A 26,005-nucleotide genomic window follows, 5' to 3' on the forward strand; every position below is an offset into this window, starting at 1 on the left:
AAGGACTTTTGGAAGATTAGACCAAATGAGGACTAAAAGAGATCCAAATAAATTTAAATCAAAATCTCTGTCTCCTCAGGGCATCCAGGGAGAGTCCTCAGATGCAGGAGAAGAAGAAATCCACCATCTGGCAGTTGTGAGTTGTTATCAGTGCCATGTAGCATAAAGGTGTCATTATGCTTCAGTTTTACTAGTACCTAGTTCGGCTGGAACCGAATGAGTGTGCTCGCTTACTCCCTTAAAAGATGTTCGCTTGAAAAACGAGAAAAAAAGCGGCAATAGTACTGTTTGTAAATTTTGAGACGACTCAAACTAGTCCAAATTAATCTAAGATAACTCAAGAAATCTGTCATTTATTTTGACGTTTTTGCAGAGGAGATCTTAGAAAAACCCTTACCCGAAGTCCAAAACAAACAAAAACGTCACAAAATGTTGTTAAAATATATGCACAAACTCTTCCGAACTGTTTCGGCTGGGAAGCATGCGGACACCTTTGTACTGTATACTTTGTAATGTTCAGTTATTGAAATTGTTACTAAACTTTGACTGTACATCCCTCTCTCTTCTCTCCTTCCAGTTTCGCCCGTCTGTTCAGTTCCTCGGCCAGTCCTCCGCCAGTCAAGCGTCCGTACTACAGCGTCAACATCCACTACAAGTCCCCGTCCCCTGCAGGCTTCCCCCAGAGACGCAGCCACGCCATGTGTCAGATCTCCACCTCAAACCGAACCCTGGAGTTTTTCCCAGAAGAGTGAGAGAAAAACACACACCAACCTTTTTATTTACATTCTTCCCTCACTCTGTCTCTGTCCATACCTTCATCCCTCTATCTCTCTGATCGTCCTCCATCTCTGTCCCTCCCTCCTTCCCATCCCTCTCCCTCCATCCATCCCTCTTATCTCTCCATCCCTCTTTCCCTTCCTCCCTCCATCCCTCCCTTGTCCACCCTCTAACATTGTAGAGTTAGTTGTTTATGCACGTGTAGGGGAGAGGTTGGGGTTGCACTGTCGTAAGCGTAATCCTACAGTATGTGTACGTGTGATGTCATTTTTTCCCTCATATTTTTGAGTGAAATGATAATAAGCAGAAAAACAAACATATTTTGAATCAGTTAGTAGTGTCCTTGCATGTGCCTTCATGTTAAAGTGCAAAAGGATGTATGGTTGCTAGTTCATATTACTGCTTTGTGCATTGTTCTTAATGATTAGTGTTAAGTGCAGATCACATATTGTGATTGCTTCTTATTTTGCGCTCTACTCCTGTTCTTTTGTTTTCCATTCATTTTCTCATGGCTGTTGAGCTGGCTGTAGCTTAACTGCTTAAAAACACACAATGCTGCTGTAGCTTCTCTCTTTCTTTGCAGCAGCCTGGCTGCGCTTGCTAACGCTTCGCTTCTCTCTCTGCCTCTCTCTCTCTCTCTGTGCATTTCTTTCTTTCTCTCCACCCTCTGTTCTAGACTGGCCAGTAATGGTGTTGCGTCTCTCATTAGCGACTCTGCGCTGTCGGCTCGCCGTGAGCAGCGCCGGGAACAGTACCGGCAAGTCCGAGAGCACATGCGCCGCGATGACGGAATTATGCAGGCCTGCGGCTGGAGCGTACCACCACGCTTCAAACAGGTACCGTCTCTCATAGCTGAAGGATGGGATTAAAAACAAATAAATAACTATTTGTAAAATACATTTTGTCTGTAAAATGTATATAGTATGTATACAGTGCATTCGGAAAGTATTCAGACCCCTTCACTTTTTCCACATTTTATGTTACATGTTACAGTCTTATTTTAAAATTGATAAAATTATTTTTTCCCCTCAATCTACAGTTGAAGATGGAAGTTTACATACACCTTAGCCAAATACATTTAAACTCAGTTTTTCACAATTCCTGACATTTAATCCTAGTAAAAAAATCCCTGTCTTAGGTCAGTTAGGATCACCACTTTATTTTAAGAATGTGAAATGTCAGAATAATAGTAGAAATAATTATTTATTTCAGCTTTTATTTCTTTCATCACAGTCCCAGTGGGTCAGAAGTTTACATACACTCAATTAGTATTTGGTAGCATTGCCTTTAAATTGTTTTTGGGTAGCCATCCACAAGCTTCCCACAATAAGTTGGGTTAATTGTGTCTCATTCCCCCTGACAGAGCTGGTGTAACCGAGTCAGGTTTGTATGCCTCCTTGCTCACACACGCTTTTTCAGTTCTGCTCACAAATTTTCTATAGGATTGAGGTCAGGGCTTTGTGATGGCCCCTCCAATACCTTGACTTTGTTGTCCTTAAGCCATTTTGCCACAACTTTGGAAGTATGCTTGGGGTCATTGTCCATTTGGAAGACCCATTTGCGACCAAGCTTTAATTGATGTCTTGAGATGTTGCTTCAATATATCCACATAATTTTCCTTCCTCATGTAGCCATCTATTTTGTGAAGTGCACCAGTTCCTCCTGCAGCAAAGCAACCCCACAACATGATGCTGCCACCCCTGTGCTTCACGGTTGTGATGGTGTTCTTCGGTTTGCAAGCCTCCGCCTTTTTCCTCCAAACATAACGATGGTCATTATGGCCAAACAGTTATATTTTTGTTTCATCAGACCAGAGGACATTTCTCCAAAAAGTACGATCTTTGTCCCCATGTGCAGTTGCAAACTGTAGTCTGGCTTTTTTATGGCGGTTTTGGAGCAGTGGCTTCTTCCTTGCTGAGCGGCCTTTCAGTTTGTCGATATAGGACTCGTTTTTACTGTGGATATAGATACTTTAGTACCTGTTTCCTCCAGCATCTTCACAAGGTCCTTTGCTGTTGTTCTGGGATTGATTTGCACTTTTCGCTCCAAAGTACATTAATCTCTAGGAGACAGAACGTGTCTCCTTCCTGAGCGAGACGGCTGCGTGGTCCCATGGTGTTTATACTTGCATACTATTGTTTGTACAGATGAACATGGTACGTTGAGGCATTTGGAAATTGCTCCCAAGGATGAACTAGACTTGTGGTGGTCTACAATTTTTTTTCCAAGGTCTTGGCTGATTTCTTTTGATTTTCCCCTGATGTCAAACAAAGATACACTGAGTTTGAAGGTATGCCTTGAAATGCATCCACAGGTACAACTCCAATTGACTCAAATGATGTCAATTAGCCTATCAGAAGCTTCTAAAGCCATGACATAATTTTCTGGAATTTTCCAAGCTGTTTAAAGGCATAGTCAACTTAGTGTATGTAAACTTCTGACCCACTGGAATTGTGATACAGTGAAGTAAGTTAAATAATCTGTCTGTAAACAATTGTTGGAAAAATTACTTGTCATGCACAAAGTAGATGTCCTAACCGACTTGCCCAAACGATAGTTTGTTAACAAGACATTTGTGGAGTGGTTGAAAAATGAGTTTTAATGACTCCAACCTAAGTGTATGTAACCTTCTGACTTCAACTGTACATAAGTATGCAGGCCCTTTGCTATGACACTCCAAATTGAGCTCAGATGCATCCTGTTTCCATTGATCAGGATTGTGTTGAGGCACAGATCTGTGGAAGGGTACCAAAACGTTTCTGTAGCATTGAAGGTCCCCAAAAACACAGTGGCCTCCATCATTCATAAATGGAAGATGTTTGGAACAACCAAGACTCTTCCTAGAGCTGGCTGCCCGGCCAAACTGAGCAATCGGGGGAGGAAGGGCCTTGGTCAGCGAGGTGACCAAGAACCTGATGGTCACTCTGACAGAGCTCCAGAGTTCCTCTGTGGAAATGGGAGAACCTTTCAGAAGGACAACCATCTCTGCAGCACTCCACCAATCAGGCCTTAATGGTAAAGTGGCCAGACGGAAGCCACTCCTCAGTAAAAGGCACATGACAGCCAGCTTGGTTTTCCAATAGGCACCTAAAGGATTCTCAGAATATGAGAAACAAGATTCTCTGGTCTGTTGAACTGATTGAACTGTAGGAAACCATGCACCGATCATCACCTGGCCAATACCATCCCTACGGTGATACATGGTGGTGGCAGCATCATGCTGTGGGGATGTTTTTCAGCAGCAGGGACTGAGGATCGAGGCAAAGATGAACGGAGCAAAGTACAGAGAGATCCTTGATGAAAACCTGGTCCAGGGCGCTCAGGACCTCAGACTGGGGTGAAGGTTCACCTTGCAAAAGGACAACAACTCTAAGCATACAGCCAAGAGAAGCAGGAGTGGCTTCGGAACAAGTCTCTGAATGTCCTTGAGTGGCCAAGCCAGAGCCCGATCGAACAACTATGGAAAGACCTGATAATAGATGTGCATCCAACCTGATCCGCATAGAATGGGAAAAACTCCCCAAATACATATCTTGTTGCGTCATAACCAAGAAGACTCGAGGCTGTAATCGCTGCCAAAGGTGCTTCAGCAAAGTACTGAGTAAAGTGTCTGAACACTTATGTAAATGTGATATTTCTGGGGTTTTTTTATACATTTGCCCCCCAAAAAATCAAAAAAACGTATTTTGCTTTGTCATTATGGGGTATTGTGTGTAGATTAATGAAAAAACAAACAATTGGATCCATTTTAGAATAAGGCTGTAACATAACAAAATGTGGAAAAAGTGAAGGGGTCTGAATACTTTCCGAATGCGCTGGAAGTAGAAGCCTAAATCTTGTTGTCTATTACTTTTCTCCAGTTAGGGGAGGGGTGGTAGGTTTAGGGGAAATAATAAAGGATTATTTATTTTTAAAATATCATATTTACAAAAAATATATGTGGAATTGTAACATGTACTCGAATAGTCAGGAAGCATGTACAGGGAGTGAATTCAATAAATAAACGTACATGGAACAAAACAAGAAACACGAGTAGCGCACAGACATGAAATGTATAAACAGAAACAATAGCGCCTGGGGTAAGAACCAAATGGAGTGACATATATAGGGGAGGTAATCAGGAAGGTGATGTAGTCCAGGTGAGTCTCATGAGGCGCAGGTGTGCGTAACGATGGTGGCACATGTGCGTTATAATGAATAAACTGGCGACAATGAGCGCCAGAGAGGAGGAGCGGGAGTAGACGTGACAGGGATTGGAAATGATGCAGACAATTACATTGATGGAAGCTACAATCTATCTGCAATATTAAAGCTGATCTACCCCCAAATAAATAAAAATATATATAAATAAAAATGTCATCCATTTAGCAGTGAAAATACAGCATATAGGGTGGTGTCTCTCTATTTCTCCCATAGACTGGTGCTCAGCTGGACAGTGCACTGGAAGGCCCGCTGAAGAAACAACAGGTAAGTGACACCCTTCCCTAACCTAGCATGATCCGCTCTTAGTTACCCAAAAGACCTGTCACAAGACACATCAACAGACACCACAGTCTGACACAACACCTACAGTGCATTCGGAAAGTATTCAGACCCCTTCACTTTTTCCACATGTTGTTACGTTTACAGCCTTATTCTAAAATGGATTAAACAAATATCTTTCCTCATCAATCTACACACAATACCCCATTTTAGCAAATTTATAAAAAATAAAAAAAACTAAGCCATGAGGTCAAAGGAATTGTCCATAGAGCTCCCAAGACAAGATTGTGTCGGCACAGGGGGCTTTCCTCTTTTGTTCTCTATTTTTATTTCACCTTTATTTTGTAGCCAGAGTCCCATTGAGATTTAGATATCTCTTACAAGAGAGCCTTGTGTCGTAGAATTACAACATTATGTTAATCACATTACTCTTAAATTAGAATGTAATCCTATATTAGTACTCACATTGTATATTTTTCTTAGAGGCAACAGAATAGGATTGTTAGAACTTTCATGTGTCTGTGTGAAGAGAGAGAAGCCTGAGATTTAACGCTGACGAGTAGATTTACGATGGCCTGGTGATGACCTAAAGACTGCTTTGCATTCCAATCCATGATTAGTGTCTGTGTGCCTGTCTGTCGGCAACAGGGAGAACCAACCACCAGTTTATTTAAGGAAAGGATTTAGTATTCTAGGTTACATTAGTATTTTTTTTATAAGCAAGCAGTAAATGAACTAGAGACAGATATTTATATTTTTTTACCTTTATTTAACTAGGCAAGTCAGTTAAGAACAAATTCTTATTTTCAATGACGGCCTAGGAGCAGTGGGTTAACTGCCTGTTCAGGGGCAGAACGACAGATTTGTACCTTGTCAGCTCGGATGGTTTGAACTTGCAACCTTCCGGTTACTAGTCCAACGCTCTAACCACTAGGTTACCCTGCCGCCATGTATATCTTGATGTCTGTTGCATGAGAGCAAAATGTACCTTTTATATAATTTCAACGTATCTGTTCTTCGTCACAAGGACTCAGGAAGACTATAAAGAGTTGTAACCAAATCCTGTTTATTTGGGCTTTAACTCTACACCATTGGGTGACTGTTAAATGTTCCATTACTAATACATTTTCCATTACTAATGCAGTAATTATTAATAAAGTGGGAGTGTTTTGAGGAAATCGAAGTCTCTCCTTTGATTAGAATAATTCCACGACACTTGTGTATATACACAATCTATAAATACAACATAATACAAAATTTCAAAACATACTCAAGAGGAACGTTCACATTCCTCAGCATAGAGGTCCCCAATCAACAATTTCAACTGCCTGAGAGGCACCAGTACATCTAGTTGCAGGGAGCTCTTTAGATTTGTTCCATACATGGGGTGCAAAGAAACTAAAAGCAGATTTAACCCAACTCTGTGGAGACCGAAGGGATCTCCAGAGTTAGCCATCCCTGAGACAGGGTTTGGTCATTCGTACATTGAAAGTTAAATAATGACGTTAGGTATGGTGGAATTTCATTGTTCCCGCAAGAAAGGGGGAGGCCAATGACATCTGAGGGCACCATCAGACCAACTTCTTAAATGGTCTACTCCATGAAGTTTGCATTTGTATTTAGAAAACACTATTTTGCTCAAAACATTATTTTTTTTAACCTTCAGTGTGTGTACATTACTGTTTTAAGACCTGGGATATTGTTTTCCAATGGAAAAGTGAAAAAAATAGCTTGAGTGCGTCTTTCAGCCCCTAAGCCTTGTCCCCAAGACACACATCAACAGACACAACACGGTCTGACACAGCTAACTGACTCAAAGACCCTGTCAATGACGCCACTCAACCTACTGATACAACATCTACCTAAAACCCAAACGCTCTGCCCCCACAATACACACAACACGTACCTCTAACCCAACACACATCACTAGATGCCACACAATCTGACATATCTATTGACACAATGCCCCTGTCCCTCAGTCATGTTAACAGACACCCCACAACCTGCTGACACTGTCACTGCTATATCAACTTTCCTCCAATCTCAAAGCTCTTCCCCTTGACACATCAGATATGTCTAAAGTGTGGTTATATGGCTATATTGAATTTAGTTGTAGTAGTATCTTCTATTGGAGGTCTTAGAGCAGTTTTGTGATTGGAGGGTTTGTCTGTCCATCTTCTCCCAGGCCAATGAGAAGGAGGACAACCGCATGAAGAATGTCCCTGTTCCTGTCTACTGTCGCCCCCTAGTAGAGAAGGACCCCAACAGGAAGGTAAACAAACAAACAAATATGTACTTGGTTAAAGCCACGATCTGCCATTTTTACCGCTGTTCAATCAATCGTCATGTTAATTAATTATATATACCCATTGATTATTGAAGAATATTACTTATAACTGCTTCAAGAACTTAGCCCATCATAATCAAAAGGTTGTATTACTACAATGTTTTTTAAATTATTTTTTAACCTTTATTTAACTAGGCAAGTCAGTTAAGAACACATTTGTATTTACAATGACGGCCTACCAAAAGGCAAAAGGCCTCCTGTGGGGACGGGGCCTGGGATTAAAAAATTAAATACAAATATAGGACAAAACACACATCACGACAAGAGAGACACCACAACACTACATAAAGAGTGACCCAAGACAGCAACACAGCATGGTAGCAACACAACATGGCAGCAGCACAACAGCACAAAACATGGTACAAACATTATTGGGCACAGACAACAGCACAAGGGCAAGAAGGTAGACAACAATACATCACGCGAAACAGCCGCAACTGTCAGTAAGAGTGTTCGTGATTGAGTCTTTGAATGAAGAGATTGAGATAAAACATTCCAGTTTCAGTGTTTTTTGCAGCTCGTTTCAGTCGCTTGCTGCAGTGAACTGAAAAGAGCAGCGGCCCAGGGACGTGTGTGCTTTGGGGACCTTTAACAGAATGGGACTGGCAGACCGGGTGTTGTATGTGAAGGATGAGGGCTGCAGTAGGTATCTCAGATAGGGGGGAGTGAGGCTAAAGAGGGTTTTAGAAATAAGTATCAACCAGTGGGTTTTGCAGCAGGTATTCAGAGATGACCAGTTTACAGAGTAGTATAGACTGCAGTGATGTGTCCTATAAGGAACACTGGTTTCAAATCTGATGGCCGAATGGGAAAGAACATCTAGCCGCTCGAGGGTGGTGTTAACGATGTGTGTAAACGAACTGTGTAGTTGTGGTGTGCGGCGGGCGTGGACCTGACGGGATGGAAGACGTGCACTCAGGAAGTGATGACAGTTAAGGCTGGCCCCGGCAACAGCGTTACGAATCCTCTAGCCATAGAGGAGGGAGAGGGAGGAGACGGCAAGAGCAACCACAGCTCACCAGAGAAGAGAAAGGTACTGTCTTGATCTGGGTTGATTTGTTAGTTAATTAAGCTATTTGTTTTAATTTGAAAACATACTTATTGTCCCTTCTTCATTTTCTCTCCCCCCCCCCCCCCTTCCCTCCCCTAGTCTAAGGAGCTCCATGAAACAGACACTATGAGTAGCAGAGTCTGGATCCTGACCAGTACCCACTCGGCCAGCAAGGTGTTAAATAGTAGTTTTTTGTATCAAGTCATTTCATTGTAAGTTGTACTTGTAATTCAGTTTGTTGCTGCCATTTGTACAATTTGTCAAATAATGAAAAACCATTATCGTTATCATCATCAAGGTGGTCATCATTGATGCCAACCAGCCCGGCTCGTTGGTCGACCAGTTCAACGTTTGCAATGCTCACGTGCTCTGCATCTCCAGTGTGCCAGGTTAGCGGTCAAACCATAACACAAACACATAGTACTCACCTATTAGACCAACTCTACCGCAACTTGACGACTTAGCACCCTACTACTAAATTAACACAACCAGATCTACTACCACAACATGACCACATACAGTAGCACTCACCATCTGGACCAAATATACTGCAACTTGACCACTAAGGAATCTACTGCCATAATAACGTGACTACCGACCACCTATCCTACACCCTATCTATTAATGCAACACGACCATATAGCACTCTCCACCTGAACCAAATCGACTACCATAACATGACCATAGTATTCAGATCAAAGCAACATTTGGAAAGTATGTTACAACCTTATTCTAAAATTGATTCAATTGTTTTTTCCCTCATAAATCTATATCACATTTACATAAGTATTCAGACCCTTTACTTGGTACTTTGTTGAAGCACCTTTGGCAGCAATTACAGCTTCGAGTCTTCTTTGGTATGATTCTACAAGCTTGGCACACCTGTATTTGGGGAGTTTCTCCCATTTTTCTCTGCAGATGCTTTCAAACTTTGTCAGGTTAGATGGGGAGTGTCGCTGCACAGCTATTTTCAAGTCTCTCCAGAGATGTTCGATCGGGTTCAAGTCTGGGCTCTGGCTGGGCCACTCAAGGACATTCAGAGACTTGTTCCTAAGCCACTCCTGCGTTGTCTTGGCTGTGTGCTTGGGGTCGTTGTCCTGTTGGAAGTTGAACCTTCGCTCCACTCTGAAGTCCTGTTTTCATCAAGGATCCTTTTGTACTATGCTCCGTTCCTCTTTCCTTCGAGCCTGACTAGTCTCCCAGTCCCTACTGCTGAAAAATCCCCACAGCATGATCCTGCCACCACCATGCTTCACCTTAGGGATGGTATTGGCCAGGTGATGAGCGGTGCCTGGTTTCCTCCAGATGTGACGCTTGGCAGTCAGGCCAAAGAGCGCAATCTTGGTTTCATCAGACCAGAGAATCTTGTTCCTCATGGCCTGAGAGTTCTTTAAGTGCCGTTTGGCAAGCTCCAAGGGGGCTGTCATGTGCCTTTTACTGAGGAGTAAGGCAGCAGCTACTCTTCCTGGGGTTCAGCAAAATTAAGGCAGTTACACAATTTTAAAAACATTACAATACATTTATTACAGAATTCACAACACAGTAAGTGTGTGCCCTCAGGCCCATTCTCCACTACCACATATCTACAACACAAAATCCATGTGTACGTGTGGTGTGTATAGTGCGTATGTTATCATGTGTGTGTGTGTATGCATGTACCTTCAGCTTGTCAACACCTCTCTTCCAATTTTGAGCCATGAGAGATTGACATGCATGTCATTAATGTTAGCTCTCCGTGTATTTTTAAGGGCTGATCTGTTCTGAGCCAACTGCATTTTCCCAAGTCCCTCTTTGTGGCACCTGACCACACTACTGAACAGTAGTCCAGGTGCGACAAAACCAGGGCCTGAAGGACCTGCCTTGTTGATAGTGTTGTTAAGAATGCAGAACAGCGTTTTATTATGGACAGACTTCTCCCCATCTTAGCTGCTATTGTATCAATATGTTTTGACCATGGCAGTTTACAATCCAGGATTACTCCAAGCAGTTTAGTCACCTCAACTTGCTCCATTTCCACATTAATAATTACGAGATGTAGTTGAGGTTTAGGGTTTAGTGAATGATTTGTCCCAAATACAATGCTTTTAGTTTTGGAAATATTTAGGACAAACTTATTAATTGCTACCCATTCCAAAACTAACTGCAGCTATTTGTTAAGTGTTGCAGTCATTTCAGTCGCTGTAGTAGCTGATGTGTTTAGTGTTGAGTCATCCGCATGCATAGACACACTGGCCTTACTCAAAGCCAGTGGCATGTCGTTAGTAAAGATTGAAAAAAGCAAGGGGCCAAAACAGCTACCCTGGGGAATTTCTGCTTCTGGATTATGTTTGAGAGGCTTCCATTAAAGTACAACCTATGTGTTATGTTAGACAAGTAACTCTTTATCCACATTATAGCAGGGGGTGTAAAGCCATAACACATCAGTTTTTCCAGCAGCAGAATATGATCGATAATGTCAAAAGCTGCACTGATGTCTAACAAGACAGCCCCTGCAATCATTTTATCATACATTTCTCTCAGCCAATCATCAGTCATTTGTGTAAGTGCTGTGCTTGTTGAGTGTCCTTCTCTATGTGCGTGCTGAAAGTCTGTTGTCAATTTGTTTATTGTGAAATAGCATTGTATCTGGTCGAACACAACTTTTTCCAGAAGTTTACTAAGGGTTGGTAACAGGCTGATTGGTCAGCTATTTGAGCCAGTAAAGGGGGCTTTACTATTCTTGGGACTTTAACTTCCCTCCAGGCTTGAGGGCACACTTTCTATTAGGCTTAAATTGAAGATGTGGCAATATCATCCGCTATTATCCTCAGTAATTTTCCATCCAGATTGTCAGACCCCAGTGGTTTGTCGTTGTTGATCGACAACAATATTTTTTTCACCTCTTCCACACGGACATTACAGAATTCAAAAGTACAATTCTTGTCTTTCATAATTTGGCCCGATAAGCTTGGATGTGTTGTGTCAGCGTTTGTTGCTTGCATGTCATCCCTAAGTTTGCTAATCTTGCCAATTAAAAAGTTGGCAATAGGAGTGTCTTCTGTCTGGCTACTCTACCATAAAGTCCTTCCTTCTGGAAGGTTCTCCCATCTCCACAGAGGAACTCTGGAGCTCTGTCAGAGTGACCTTCCGGTTCTTGGGCACCTTCCTGACCAAGGCCCTTCTCCTTTGATTGCTCAGTTTGGCCAGATGGCCAGCTCTAGGAAGAGTCTTTCTTGGTGGTTCCAAACTTCTTCCAGTTAAGACTGATGGAGTTCACTGTGCTCTTGGGACCTTCAATGCTGCAGAAATGTTTTAGTACCCTTCCCCAGATCTGTGCCTCTACACAATCCTGTCTCGGAGCTCTACGGACAATTCCTTCGACCTCATGGCTTGGTTTTTGCTCTGACATGCACTGTCAACTGTGGGACCTTATATAGACAGGTGTGTGCCTTTCCAAATCATGTCCAATCAACGGAATTTTCCACAAGTGGACTCCAATCAAGTGGTAAAAACATGTCAAGGATGATCAATGGAAAAAGGATGCATCTGAGCTCAATTTCGTATCTCATAGCAAACTGTCTGAATACTTACATAAATAAGGTATTTCTGTTGTTTTTTTTAAATAGAAATTTGCAATCATTTCTAAAAAACGTTTTTTTGCTTTGTCATTATGGAGAATTTTGTGTATAGATTAATGGGGGGGGGGGGGTGTAATTCCATACATTTTAGAATAAGCCTTTAACTTAACAAAATGTGGGAAAAGGGGAAGGGTCTGAATACTTTCCTGATGCACTGTTATTCCACGTCTACTGAACTAGAATCACCTCTGTTTGTGATTTTTCTGTGTGTGCGTGTACATGTGTCTCTGTGTGTATGGGTGTGTATTTCTGTGTGTGCGTGCTTGTTTCTGTGTTTACATATGTGCGTGTCTGTGTGTGCGTTTCTGTGTGTCTGTCTGCAGCGGCCAGTGAGAGTGACTACCCGGCGGGTGAGATCGTGCTGGACCCTGGGGAGGGTGGTGGTGAGGAGACAGGCGGGATGGAGGGCATGCTAGCAGGCATCACCCTGGTGGGCTGTGCCACCAACTGTAGCGTGGTCCGCAGCAACTGCTCCTCGCGCACCGACACACCCGTACTGGACCGGGGACAAGGTGAGAACCCCAGAGATTTATCTACAGTGCCTTCAGAAAGTATTTGTACCCCGTGACTTTGTTGTTAGATCCTAATTTCAAAATTGATTAAATAGATTTTTTTTTCTCACTCATCTACTCCACACAATAACCCAAAATGAGAAAATGAAAACATGTTTTTAGAAATGTTAGCAATTTTACAGAAATTTCTCCTTTACATAAGTATTCACACCCCTGGGTCAATACTTGCGAGAAGATCCTTTGGCACCTATAACAGCTGTGCGTCTTTCTGAGTAAGTCTCTATGAGCTTTCCACATCTGGATTGTGCAACATTTGCCCATTCAAAATTCTCCATTCTCTTTCTTTTTAACCTGAAAAACTTCCCAGTCCTTAATTATTACAAGCATATCCATAAAATGATGCAGCCACCACTATGCTTATGGAGAGTGGTATTCAGAATGGGTTGTATTGGATTTGCCCCAAACATGTAACACTTTGTTTTCTGGACAAAAAGTTAATTACATTGCCACATTTTTTGCAGTATTACTTTAGTGCCTTGTTGCAAACAGGATGCAAGTTTTTACATATTTTTATTCTGTACAGCAGGGCTCCCCAACTGGTGGCCCATGGGCTGATTTTGACCCGCGGGTGATTTTATTTGGCCCCCCAAGTTTTCTAAGCATTTAATTTTGTATTTTTGTTTTGTTGGACGTAAGACTGTTAAAACGCCAGCAAATCAGCTCCAAGTTACTTTTTTTTAGCAACAAAACCCGACGCATGCGCATCTTTGGGGCAAAACAGGTGGGGTTGGCTTAGATTGTTGATAACATGTAAACTATATTTAGTCTCCAATGTTTATTGAAACATAAAAACATTTGTAGAATGAGCACTTGTTGTCTCTCAAATACATAGTTACAGTTGTTGGTTAGCTAGTTAGCATTTTTTTGGCCATATAAGCATTGACATAAAATCAGTTAAAACACCTCAAAACAAGACATGGTATCAAGAACAAGATGGAACGAGCCACTTATGATTTCCCACATGGCAGTTTCTTGTCATTCTTGCTAGCAATCTGGCCATCCAGAATCACAACAACACGCTGACTTATGCTCCATGGAAGCGTTCACATTGTTTTCGTGACTTTGTCAAATCAAATCAATCAAATCAGTATATGTGATCGTTTACAGTGGCAAGAACAAGTATGTGAACCCTTTGGAAATACCTGGATTTCTGCAAAAATTGGTCATAAAATTGAGTCTGATCTTCATCTAGCTCACAACAATAGACAAACACAGTCTGCTTAAACTAATAACACACAAACAATTATACATTTTCATTTCTTTATTGAAATCACCATGTAAACATTCACAGTGCAGGGTGGGAAAAGTATGTGAACCCTTGGATTCATAACTGGTTGACCCTCCTTTGGCAGCAATAACATCAACCAAATGTTTTCCGTAGTTGCGGATCAGAGCTGCACAACGGTCAGGAGGAATTTTGGACAATTCCTCTTTAAAAAACGTTTTCTGTTTAGCAATATTCTAGGGCTGTCTGGTGTGAAACGCTCTCAAGGTCATGCCATAGCATCTCAAATTGGGTTTAGGTCAGGACTCTGACTGGGCCACTCCAGAAGGTGGATTTTCTTCTGTTGAAGCCATTCTGCTGTTGATTTACTTCTGTGTTTTGGATCGTTGTCCTGTTGCATCACCCAACTTCTGTTGAGCTTCAAATGGTGGACAGAGAGCCTAACATTCTCCTGCAAAATGTTTTGATAACTCATTTTTTTCATTTTTCCGTCGATGATAGCAAGCTGTCCGGGCCCTGAGGTAGCAAATTAGCCCTAAACCATAATGCTCCCTCCACCATACTTTACAGTTGGGATGAGGATTTTATGTCGGTGTGCTGTGCCTTTTTTTCTCTCCACACACAGTGTTGTCTGTTCCTTCCAAACAACTCAACTGTAGTTTCATCTGTCCACAGAATATTTTGCCAGTTGCGCTGTGGAAAATCCAGGTGCGCTTTTGCAAACTTCAGACATGCAGCAATGTTTTTTTTTGGACAGCAGTGACTTCTTCCATGGTGTCCTCCAATGAAACCATTCTTGTTTAGTGTTTTACGTATCGTAGACTCGTCAGAGATGTTAGCATGTTCCAGGGATTTCTGTAAGTCTTTAGCTGACACTCTAGGATTCTTCTTAACCTCATTGAGCATTCTGCGCTGTGCTCTTGCAGTCATTTTTGCAGGACAGCCACTCCTAGGGAGAGTAGCAACAGTGCTGAACTTTCTTCATTTATAGACAACTTGTCTTACTGTGGACTGATGAACATCAAGGCTTTTAGAGATACTTTTGTAACTCTTTCCAGCTTTATGCAAGTCTACAGTTCTTAATCTATCTTCTGAGATATATTTTGTTCAAGGCATGGTTCACATCAGGCAATGCTTCTTGTGAATAGCAAACTCAAATTTTGTCAGTGTTTTTTTTTATAGGGCAAGGCACCTCTAACCAACATCTCCAATCTCGTCTCATTGATTGGACTCCAGGTTAGCTGACTCCTGACTCCAATTAGTGTTTGGAGAAGTCACTAGCCTAGGGGTTCACATGTGTTTTCCATGTTTAAATGATGTATTCAGTATAGACAGGAAAATACAATAATTTGTGTTGTTAGTTGAAGCATGTTATGTTTGTCTATTGTTGTGACTTAGATGAAGAGCAGATGAAATTTGATGACCAATTCATGCAGAAATACAGGTAATTCCAAAAGGTTCACATACTTTTTATTGTCACTGTAAAAATGTAAGCAAGAATCAAATATTATATATGTTTGTTCTTTTTGCAGTCAATTTGTGGTCTACAAATTATTCATAATTATGTTCTGGCCCCTTGACCATCCACTCAAGAAAAAATTGGCCCGCGGCTAAATCTAGTTGATGATCCCTGCTGTACAGGCTTACATCTTTTTCCTTAATTAGGTTAGTAATTGTGGAGTAACGACAATGTTGTTGATCCATCCTCAGTTTTCTCCTATCATAGCCATTAAACTCTTTAACTGTTTTAAGGTCAACATTGGCTTCATTGTGAAATCCCTGAGCGATTTCCTTCGTCTCCAGCAACTGAGTTAGGAAGAAGTCCTTTGTAGTGACTGGGTAACTAATAACTTCATCATGCTCAAAGGGATATTCAATGTCTGCTTTTTAAAAATGTTTTATCTACCAATACGTGCCCTTCTTTGCATGGGAAATCCTCCCTGGTCTTTGTGGTTGAATCTGTGTTTGAAATTCAATGCTCACCTAAGGGACCTCACATATTGTAATTATATGTGTGGGGTACAGAGATGAGGTAGTCATTCAAAAATCATGTCAAACTATTATTGCACATAGAGTGAGTCCATGCGACTTATTGTGTGACTTGTTAAGCAAATTGCTTATGAACTTATTTAGGCTTACCTTAACAAAGGGGTGTGAATACTTTCTGAAGGCACTGTACATTAAACTGTATATGTATCATCGGACTCGCAAAAATAATAGGCTTTAACTGCGGCACAATTCTTCTTCTTGTCCCTCATCCCTTTGTCGCTGACCTGGCTCCCCCTCTCTGTGGGAGGCTGATTTCAGCTGAATCTAGGGACCTCTGCTATATATGTTGGTGTATATATCCCAGCAAACATACTACCACCGCTAAGCGTTGTTTCGAAGATGACACGAAGTGCTGATATGCCTCTCTCTGTGTCCCTGTCCCCCCCAAGCCCTGGTAGCTACCCCTCTCATTGGGAAGCTGCACCCAGCCCAGTCAGTATAGTTAATAGGCCTTCACATGTTTTTAAAATTCCGATATGATATCGATAGCAAATAAAATAAATTTCAACTGATATTGATAGGGACTTTTCATATTAGTGCCCATCTCAAGTTAATAGGCATAGTTATAGTAGTATAATATAGTGTATAATGTCTCTCCTTGTGTCCCTGTCGCCTCAGCCCCCATGGCTCCACCACTCAGTGGGAAGCTGCACCTGGCCCAGTCAGCAGAGGAGGCCACAGAGGCTACAGAGGTGGCTGAGCCGGCCGCCAGCGAGACAGACCGCACCTTGGGACCTCCAGGGCCCTTCATGGAGCACGTCTTCACAGACCCCCAGCCTCCGGTGGTTGATGCTGGCAAATACGACCGGTAAGACACACGAATTGACCAGATTTGAATTGCTAGTAGTTGTAAAGAGAGGAAGTATTGCCAGGACATTTTTGAAAAGTCGTCATTGAAACTTTAAAAAAAATTCAGTTTTCAAAATTTTACTGAAAGTGTATTTACATACACTTTAGTTTGATTTGTTTTAGTTTTAGTCTAAAAATTTCTGCAGAGACAATACTAATAACATGCTACAGTAGTTGGATTTGCCACCGTGTGGACTGTGGTAGTCTATAGTGGACTTCAAGACAACTCTCTGTTTGTGTCCCCTGTCAGGTGTGCAGGTCAGTTAAAAGAGGAGTCTAACTCCCCACCCCAGGAGACGGAGGATGGAAACGACGACCCCAAAGCTTGCACCAGCGTTGTCCCCACCATGTGGCTGGGAGCACAAAATGGCTGGTGGGTAACTAATCACTATATGCCTAGCTAGTGGCAGGAATGTATCATAGCGATGTTGTTTTCTGGTTGTTTTCTGGTTTTCTAAAAAGGTGCAAAACATTTAATTGACCATGATGTGACAAAAAACGTCATTATTTTTTTGCCAACCAGTTTTGCCTGCATATGTCTCCCAATCCATAACCCTAACCCATAAAACCCTATATATGTCTATGTCCTAAATAAGCTTTACATCCTTTCTTGAGGCTTTACGTCCATTCTGCAGTGGCCAACTGGAAGAAGTGTCTCCACTCCATCAAACTGAAGGACTCTGTGCTCAGTCTAGTGTAAGTCCCCCACTACTGACCACTGTCTGCTTTTAGAATGGCCATTTTTACCAGTCCTTGATTTATGTTGTAGTAAATGGGTGCATGTTGCTTTGTGTAATGTTGGCTTGACTGTTTCTGTTTCAGGCATGTGAAGGGTCGTGTGCTGGTGGCTCTGGCAGACGGGACATTGGCTATCTTCCACAGATCTGACGGTAACGTAAACTTCCCTAACCTACCTAATTATTCTGAGCTCTCACCAATGAGCCTTAACCATTAACTGTCTGTTGTGCTCAAAAATGACATTCCATGAGCAACATTACTTTTTCTAATCATGATTTAAAGCTTTACATAAATTGTTTGTGTGTGCGTGTGTGTGCGTGTGTGTGTGTGCGTGTGTGTGTGTGTGTGGGTCTCTCTTTATCTCCAGATGGGCAGTGGGACCTGTCAAACTACCACCTGATGGACCTGGGTAGACCGCACCACTCTATCCGCTGCATGGCCATGGTCCATGACAAAGTGTGGTGTGGCTACAAGAACAAGATCCATGTCATCCAGCCCAAGAGCATGCAGATAGAGGTTGGTCACAGGAGGGAAGGGACTGTTTGTATACTAGAGGAAGTTGCAAAGTAACCTTTTCTCAGACCTGGAGACTCACGTTAGCTCCCAGACATAATGTCAAGACATTAGCTCAGTGGACTAGCAGTCTTGAGTCTATCCCCAGTTATGTCGATTGATTGAGATCGGTTGGGGAGAGGTCATGTAATGTCGCTCCACATTGATTTACTTTAATTTATTTCAGAATATTATCAATCAACCAATCCTCCCTTTTCCACCCTTCACCCCCACCTACCCCCTCTCCCACATCAGAAGTCCTTTGACGCCCACCCTCGCAGGGAGAGCCAGGTGAGGCAGCTGGCGTGGATCGGGGATGGGGTGTGGGTGTCAATCCGTCTGGACTCCACGCTGCGTCTCTACCATGCCCTCACACACCAGCACCTACAGGATGTCGACATCGAACCATACGTCAGCAAGATGCTGGGTAGGAAAAACCTAAGCTAAACAGCAGGAATGGAGTCTATTTCCATTTAAATTCAGTCAATTTAGAAATTAAACATTCTTAGCGTTATCCTCGAAGAGAAAGATGTGGAAATGGAATTGCAGTTTACTTCCTGAATTGACTGAATTGAAATGGAATTGACCCCAACCATGCTATCCAGCTCTGGCTAGGCTGGTTGTCCAAGATCTGTTTGTGTTGTATAGACAATTTGTATGTTTCTTGTCATATCTAGACCATGACTGTAGGAGTTGGCAAGACAGATCTGGGGACCAGCAAGCTAAGCTTTGGCCGACTCATTGATAGCACCATATTATTTGACCCCACTTTAGTCTATTGAGATGCATCCAATGTATGGATTAACCTGTGTTCTCTCTCTCTTCTCTCTCGCTCTGATTGACAGGTACTGGCAAGCTGGGCTTCTCCTTTGTGCGAATAACAGCCCTTCTTATTGGTGGAAACCGCCTGTGGGTGGGGACTGGGAATGGTGTGGTCATCTCCATACCACTGACAGAGAGTGAGTTTGAGTGGCACGCACACGCGCTTTAACCCTACCTCTTTGATTTCACTATTCTGTGCTTCTGTCTTTTACTTTCCCTATCTATACTTAACAAAAATATTTCACAACATGCAAAAATGTCAATGTTTTTACTGAGTTACAGTTCAAATTAGGAAATCAGTCAATTTAAATAAATTCATTAGGCCCTAATCTATGGATTTCATTCACATGACTGGTAATACAGATATGCATCTGTTGGTCACAGATACCTTAAAAAATAAGTTGGGGCTGTGGGTCAGAAAACCAGTCAGTATCTGGTGTGACCAACATTTGCCTCATGCAGCGCGACACATCTCCTTCTCATAGAGTTGATCAGGCTGTTGATTGTGGCATGCCAATACCACACTCCCTCAATACTTGTGACATCTGTGGCATTATGTTCTGTGACAAAACTGCTCATTTTAGAGTGGGCTTTTATTGTCCCTAGCACAAGATGCACCTGTGTAATGATCATGCTGTTTAATTAGTTTCTTGATATGACACACCTGTCAGGTGGATGGATTATCTTGGCAAAGGAGAAATGTTCACTAACATGGATATAAACACATTTTGTGCACACAATTTGAGAGAAATAAACTTTTTGTGCATATGGACATTTCTGGGATCTTTTTTTCAGCTCATGAAACATGGGACCAACATTTAACTTGTTGCATTTATATTTTTCTTCAGTGTATATCAGTCTATTTTTCTGTCTTCTCTTATTCCTTAATGGTTTCTCTTTGTTTTTTTCTCTTTCTCTCTTGCTGTCTCTCTATTTTATGGCTGGTATCCCTGTACTTGTCCTCCCTGTCCTGATATCACTCTTGTCCACTCTCTCCTCTCCTCCCTCCCTCTCTCATCACTCTCTCCACTCCTCCTTCTCCTCTCCTCCCTCCTTCCCTTCCTTAGCGGTAGTCCTTCATCGGGGACAGCTCCTAGGTCTGAGGGGTAAGTTAGGACTCCCTCTGTCCCACAGGGATGATGTCACATACCGCTCTCTGCCTGTCTTACCTCCATCTCCCCTTTATCGGTCTCCAACATAGGCCTGGTTCAGTTTCAGTCCTAAGCACCCTTATTACCCTAATGTTCACATATCTGATAGACTGGATAGGTGTGAGCAATATAGTGATTGGACCGGAGTAAGTTAAAGTATATAGCACTTGTGGAGATCTGAGAGGATTAGATAGCCCACCAACAGGATAAGCAACAGGACAAGTTCATAAAGGTCCCTGAGACCTATCCAGTCATTTCAGATGTGTCAACCACAAAGGGGACGAGGGGCTAGGGATCTAAATGGAACAGAGGCAGAAACAGTGGTCCAGTGGTCTGGATCTGATTCAGGGAAATCACTTTTGTTCATGTGTAACTCTGCATGCTATCTTCAGGTGTTGTAAAGTACTGTATATAATCCATTGGCACACATATATGTAGAGTATGGTGTTAATGTATGTACTGTATATGTATTAGAGGTCGACCGATTAATCGGAATGGCGGATTAATTAGGGCCGATTTCAAGTTTTCATAACAATCGGAAATCTGTATTTTTGGACACCAATTTGGCCAATTATTTATTTTTATTTTTTTTTTGTACACCTTTATATATCCTTTATTTAACTAGGCAAGTCAGTTAAGAACACAATCATATTTTTAATGACGGCCTAGGAACTGTGGGTTGACTGCCTTGTTCAGGGGCAGAATGACAGATTTTTACCTTGTCAGCTCGGGTATTCAATCTTGCAACCTTACAGTTAACTAGTCCAACGCTCTAACCACCTGATTACATTGCACTCCACAAGGAGACAATTACGCGAATGCAGTAAGAAGCCAAGGTAAGTTGCTAGCTAGCATTAAACTTATCTTATAAAAATCAATCAATCCTAATCACTAGTTAACTGCACATGGTTGATGATATTACTAGTTTATCTAGCGTGCCCTGCGTTGCATATAATCGATGCGGTGCGTATTTGCGAAAAAGGACTGTCTTGGTCCAATGTGTACCTAACCATAAACATCAATGCCTTTCTTAAAATCAATACACAAGTACACTGCTCAAAAAAATAAAGGGAACACTTAAACAACACAATGTAACTCCAAGTCAATCACACTTCAGTAAAATCAAACTGTCCACTTAGGAAGCAACACTGATTGACAATAAATTTCACATGCTGTTGTGCAAATGGAATACAGGTGGAAATTATAGGCAAATTATAGGCAATTAGCAAGACAACCCCAATAAAGGAGTGGTTCTGCAGGTGGTGACCACAGACCACTTCTCAGTTCCTATGCTTTTTGGCTAATGTTTTGGTCACTTTTGAGTGCTGGCGGTGCTTTCACTCTAGTGGTAGCATGAGACGGAGTCTACAACCCACACAAGTGGCTCAGGTAGTGCAGCTCATCCAGGATGGCACATCAATGCGAGCTGTGGCAAGAAGGTTTGCTGTGTCTGTCAGCGTAGTGTCCAGAGCATGGAGGCGCTACCATGAGACAGGCCAGTACATCAGGAGACGTGGAGGAGGCCGTAGGAGGGCAACAACCCAGCAGCAGGACCGCTACCTCTGCCTTTGTGCAAGGAGGAGCAGGAGGAGCACTGCAAGAGCCCTGCAAAATGACCTCCAACAGGCCACAAATGTGCATGTGTCTGCTCAAACGGTCAGAAACAGACTCCATGAGGGTGGTATGAGGGCCCGACGTCCACAGGTGGGGGTTGTGCTTACAGCCCAACACCGTGGAGGACGTTTGGCATTTGCCAGAGACCACCAAGATTGGCAAATTCGCCACTGGCGCCCTGTGCTCTTCACAGATGAAAGCAGGTTCACACTGAGCACATGTGACAGACGTGACAGAGTCTGGAGACGCCGTGGAGAACGTTCTGCTGCCTGCAACATCCTCCAGCATGACCGGTTTGGCGGTGGGTCAGTCATAGTGTGGTGTGGCATTTCTTTGGGGGGCTGCACAGCCCTCCATGTGCTCGCCAGAGGTAGCCTGACAGCCAATAGGTACCGAGATGAGATCCTCAGACCCCTTGTGAGACCATATGCTGGTGCGGTTGGCCCTGGGTTCCTCCTAATGCAAGACAATGCTAGACCTCATGTGGCTGGAGTGTATCAGCAATTCCTGCAAGAGGAAGGCATTGATGCTATGGCCTGGCCGGCCCGTTCCCCAGACCTGAATCCAATTGAGCACATCTGGGACATCATGTCTCGCTCCATCCACCAACGCCACGAGTTGGCGGATACTTTAGTCCAGGTCTGGGAGGAGATCCCTCAGGAGAACATCCGCCACCTCATCAGGAGGATGTCCAGGCGTTGTAGGGAGGTCATACAGGCACGTGGAGGCCACACATACTACTGAGCCTCATTTTGACTTGTTTTAAGGACATTACATCAAAGTTGGATCAGCCTGTAGTGTGGTTTTCCACTTTAATTTTGAGTGTGACTCCAAATCCAGACCTCCATCGGTTGATAAATTTGATTTCCATTGATAATTTTTGTGTGATTTTGTTGTCAGCACATTCAACTATGTAAAGAAAAATGTATTTAATAAGAATATTTCATTCATTCAGATCTAGGATGTGTTATTTTAGTGTTCCCTTTATTTTTTTGTGCAGTGTATATATTTTTAAACCTGAATATTTAGTTAATATTGCCTGCTAACCTGGCTCGTTGCGAACTCTGTGAAGACTATTTCTTCCTAATAACAGCCAACATCGCCAAACAGGGGATGATTTAACAAAAGCGCATTTGCAAAAAAAGCACAATCGTTGCACGACTGTACATAACCATAAACATCAACGCCTTTCTTAAAATCAATACACAGAAGTATATATTTTTAAGCCTGCATATTTTGCTAAAAAAAAATCCAGGTTAGCAGGCAATATTAACCAGGTGAAATTGTCACTTCTCTTGCGTTCATTGCACGCAGAGTTAGTGTATATGCAACAGTTTGGGTCGCCTAATTTGCCAGAATTTTACGTAATTATGACATAACATTGAAGGTTGTGCAATGTAACAGGAATATTTAGACTTATGGATGCCACCCGTTAGATAAAATACGGAACGGTTCTTGTTTTCGAGATGATAGTTTCCGGATTCGACCATATTAATGACCTAAGGCTCGCATTTCTGTGTGTTGTTATTATGTTATAATTAAGTCTATGATTTCATAGAGAAGTCTGACTGAGCGATGGTAGGCACCAGCAGGCTCGTAAGCATTCATTCAAACAGCACTTTAGTGCGTTTTGCCAGCAGCTCGTCGCTGTGCTAAAGCATTGAGCTGTTTATGACTTCAAGCCTATCAACTCCCGAGATTAGGCTGGTGTAACCGATGTGAAATAGCGAGCTAGTTAGCGGAGTGCGCACTAATAGGGTTTCAAACGTCACTCGCTCTGAGACTTGGAGATGTTGTTCCCCTTGCTCTGCAAGGGCCGCAGCTTTTGTGGAGCGATGGGTAACGCTGCTTTGAGGGTGACTGTTGACGATGCGTTCCTGGTTCGAGCCCAGGTAGGGGTGAGGAGAGGGACAAAAGCTATACTGTTACACTGGCAATACTAAAGTACCTATAAGAACATCCAATAGTCAAAGGTATATGAAATACAAATCGTATAGAGAGAAATTGTCCTATAATTCCTATAATAACTACAACCTAAAACTTCTTACCTGGGAATATGGAAGACTCATGTTAAAAGGAACCACCAGCTTCCATATGTTCTGAGCAAGGAACTTACACCATAGTACCCTCCAAACTCGTCATCAAGCTCAAGACTATGGGTCTCGACCCCGCCCTGTACAACTGGGTACTGGACTTCCTGACGGGCTGCCCCCAGGTGGTGAGGGTAGGTAACAACATCTCCACCCCGCTGATCCTCAACACTGGGGCCCCACAAGGGTGCGTTCTGAGCCCTTTCCTGTACTCCCTGTTCACCCACGACTGCGTGGCCACGCACGCCTCCAACTCAATCATCAAGTTTGCGGATGACACTACAGTGGTAGGCTTGATTACCAACAACGACGAGACGGCCTACAGGGAGGAGGTGAGGGCCCTCGGAGTGTGGTGTCAGGAAAATAACCTCACACTCAACGTCAACAAAACTAAGGAGATGATTGTGGACTTCAGGAAACAGCAGAGGGAACACCCCCCTATCCACATCGATGGGACAGTAGTGGAGAGGGTAGTAAGTTTTAAGTTCCTCGGCGTACACATCACAGACAAACTGAATTGGTCCACCCACACAGACAGCATCGTGAAGAAGGCACAGCAGCGCCTCTTCAACCTCAGGAGGCTGAAGAAATTTGGCTTGTCACCAAAAGCACTCACAAACTTCTACAGATGCACAATCGAGAGCATCCTGTCGGGCTGTATCACCGCCTGGTACGGCAACTGCTCCGCTCACAACCGTAAGGCTCTCCAGAGGGTAGTGAGGTCTACACAACGCATCACCGGGGGCAAACTACCTGCCCTCCAGGACACCTACACCACCCGATGTCACAGGAAGGCCATAAAGATCATCAAGGACAACAACCACCCGAGCCACTGCCTGTTCACCCCGCTATCATCCAGAAGGCGAGGTCAGTACAGGTGCATCAAAGCTGGGACCGAGAGACTGAAAAACAGCTTCTATCTCAAGGCCATCAGACTGTTAAACAGCCACCACTAAGATTGAGTGGCTGCTGCCAACACACTGACTCAACTCCAGCCACTTTAATAATGGGAATTGATGGTAATTGATGTAAAATATATCACTAGACACTTTAAACAATGCTGCTTAATATAATGTTTACATACCCTACATTATTCATCTCATATGTATACGTATATACTGTACTCTATGTCATCTACTGCATCTTTATGTAATACATGTATCACTAGCCACTTTAAACTATGCCACTTTGTTTACATACCCTACATTACTCATCTCATATGTATATACTGTACTCGATACCATCTACTGCATCTTGCCTATGCCGCTCTGTACCATCACTCATTCATATATCTGTATGTGCATATTCTTTATCCCTTTACACTTGTGTGTATAAGGTAGTAGTTTTGGAATTGTTAGTTAGATTACTCGTTGGTTATTACTGCATTGTCGGAACTAGAAGCACAAGCATTTCGCTACACTCGCATTAACATCTGCTAACCATGTGAATGTGACAAATACATTTGATTTGATTTGAACTTAAACGTTAGCTTTTTTTACATGGCACATATTGCACTTTTACTTTCTTCTCCAACACTTTGTTTTTGCATTATTTAAACCAAATTTTACATGTTTCATTTTATTTGAGGCTAAATGTATTTTATTTATGTATTATATTAAGTTAAAATAAGTGTTCATTCAGTATTGTTGTAATTGTCAATATTACAAATATTTTTTTTTAAATTGGCCGATTAATTGGTATCGGCTCTTTTTTGGTCCTCCAATAATCGGTATCAGTATCGGCGTTGAAAAATCATAATCGGTCGACCTCTAATATGTATGAGTCATATCTGTATGCTATTGTTGTGATGAATATGGATCATTTCAGTGACGTAGTCAATATATTAGGTATGAGGTTTTGGGGATGCCTTGTCTCTTCATTATTGCATGTTGATGGCATGTTTTAGTATTGCTCCTATTTCAGTATTCAGATTTATTTATTTTTTCACCATCTGCAAATTCATAAGTGAATGACCACAGGCTTATTCAATGGATTGCCACGTACAGAGAATTGCAGGTAGAAATGTTATGTATAGAGCCACAGTTTCCTATTCTGCATGACTGAGAGGG

At 42.5% G+C, this 26,005-nt stretch overlaps 1 protein-coding gene across 4 annotated transcripts in view; it reads left to right on the forward strand.

The window, feature by feature from the left end:
- Nucleotides 1-26,005, forward strand: part of LOC139406889 (C-Jun-amino-terminal kinase-interacting protein 3-like) — an 80,235-nt gene that overhangs the window by 47,552 nt on the left and 6,678 nt on the right. For 2 of the 4 annotated variants that reach the window (XM_071150021.1, XM_071150020.1), the window contains 17 exons: nt 80-136; nt 578-748; nt 1,454-1,613; nt 5,194-5,244; nt 7,445-7,531; nt 8,475-8,639; nt 8,757-8,831; nt 8,956-9,046; nt 12,598-12,786; nt 16,739-16,928; nt 17,220-17,342; nt 17,585-17,665; nt 17,792-17,859; nt 18,075-18,223; nt 18,515-18,686; nt 19,105-19,218; nt 20,149-20,187. In XM_071150021.1, coding sequence (XP_071006122.1) covers nt 80-136; nt 578-748; nt 1,454-1,613; nt 5,194-5,244; nt 7,445-7,531; nt 8,475-8,639; nt 8,757-8,831; nt 8,956-9,046; nt 12,598-12,786; nt 16,739-16,928; nt 17,220-17,342; nt 17,585-17,665; nt 17,792-17,859; nt 18,075-18,223; nt 18,515-18,686; nt 19,105-19,218; nt 20,149-20,187 — 1,982 coding nt within the window. The remainder of the gene's footprint in view (nt 1-79; nt 137-577; nt 749-1,453; nt 1,614-5,193; nt 5,245-7,444; nt 7,532-8,474; nt 8,640-8,756; nt 8,832-8,955; nt 9,047-12,597; nt 12,787-16,738; nt 16,929-17,219; nt 17,343-17,584; nt 17,666-17,791; nt 17,860-18,074; nt 18,224-18,514; nt 18,687-19,104; nt 19,219-20,148; nt 20,188-26,005) is intronic. The other 2 variants (XM_071150022.1, XM_071150023.1) reach the window with 2 other exon arrangements.

The sequence above is a fragment of the Oncorhynchus clarkii genome, chromosome 4 (genome assembly GCF_045791955.1).
Source record: "Oncorhynchus clarkii lewisi isolate Uvic-CL-2024 chromosome 4, UVic_Ocla_1.0, whole genome shotgun sequence".
Classification (NCBI taxonomy): domain Eukaryota; kingdom Metazoa; phylum Chordata; class Actinopteri; order Salmoniformes; family Salmonidae; genus Oncorhynchus; species Oncorhynchus clarkii.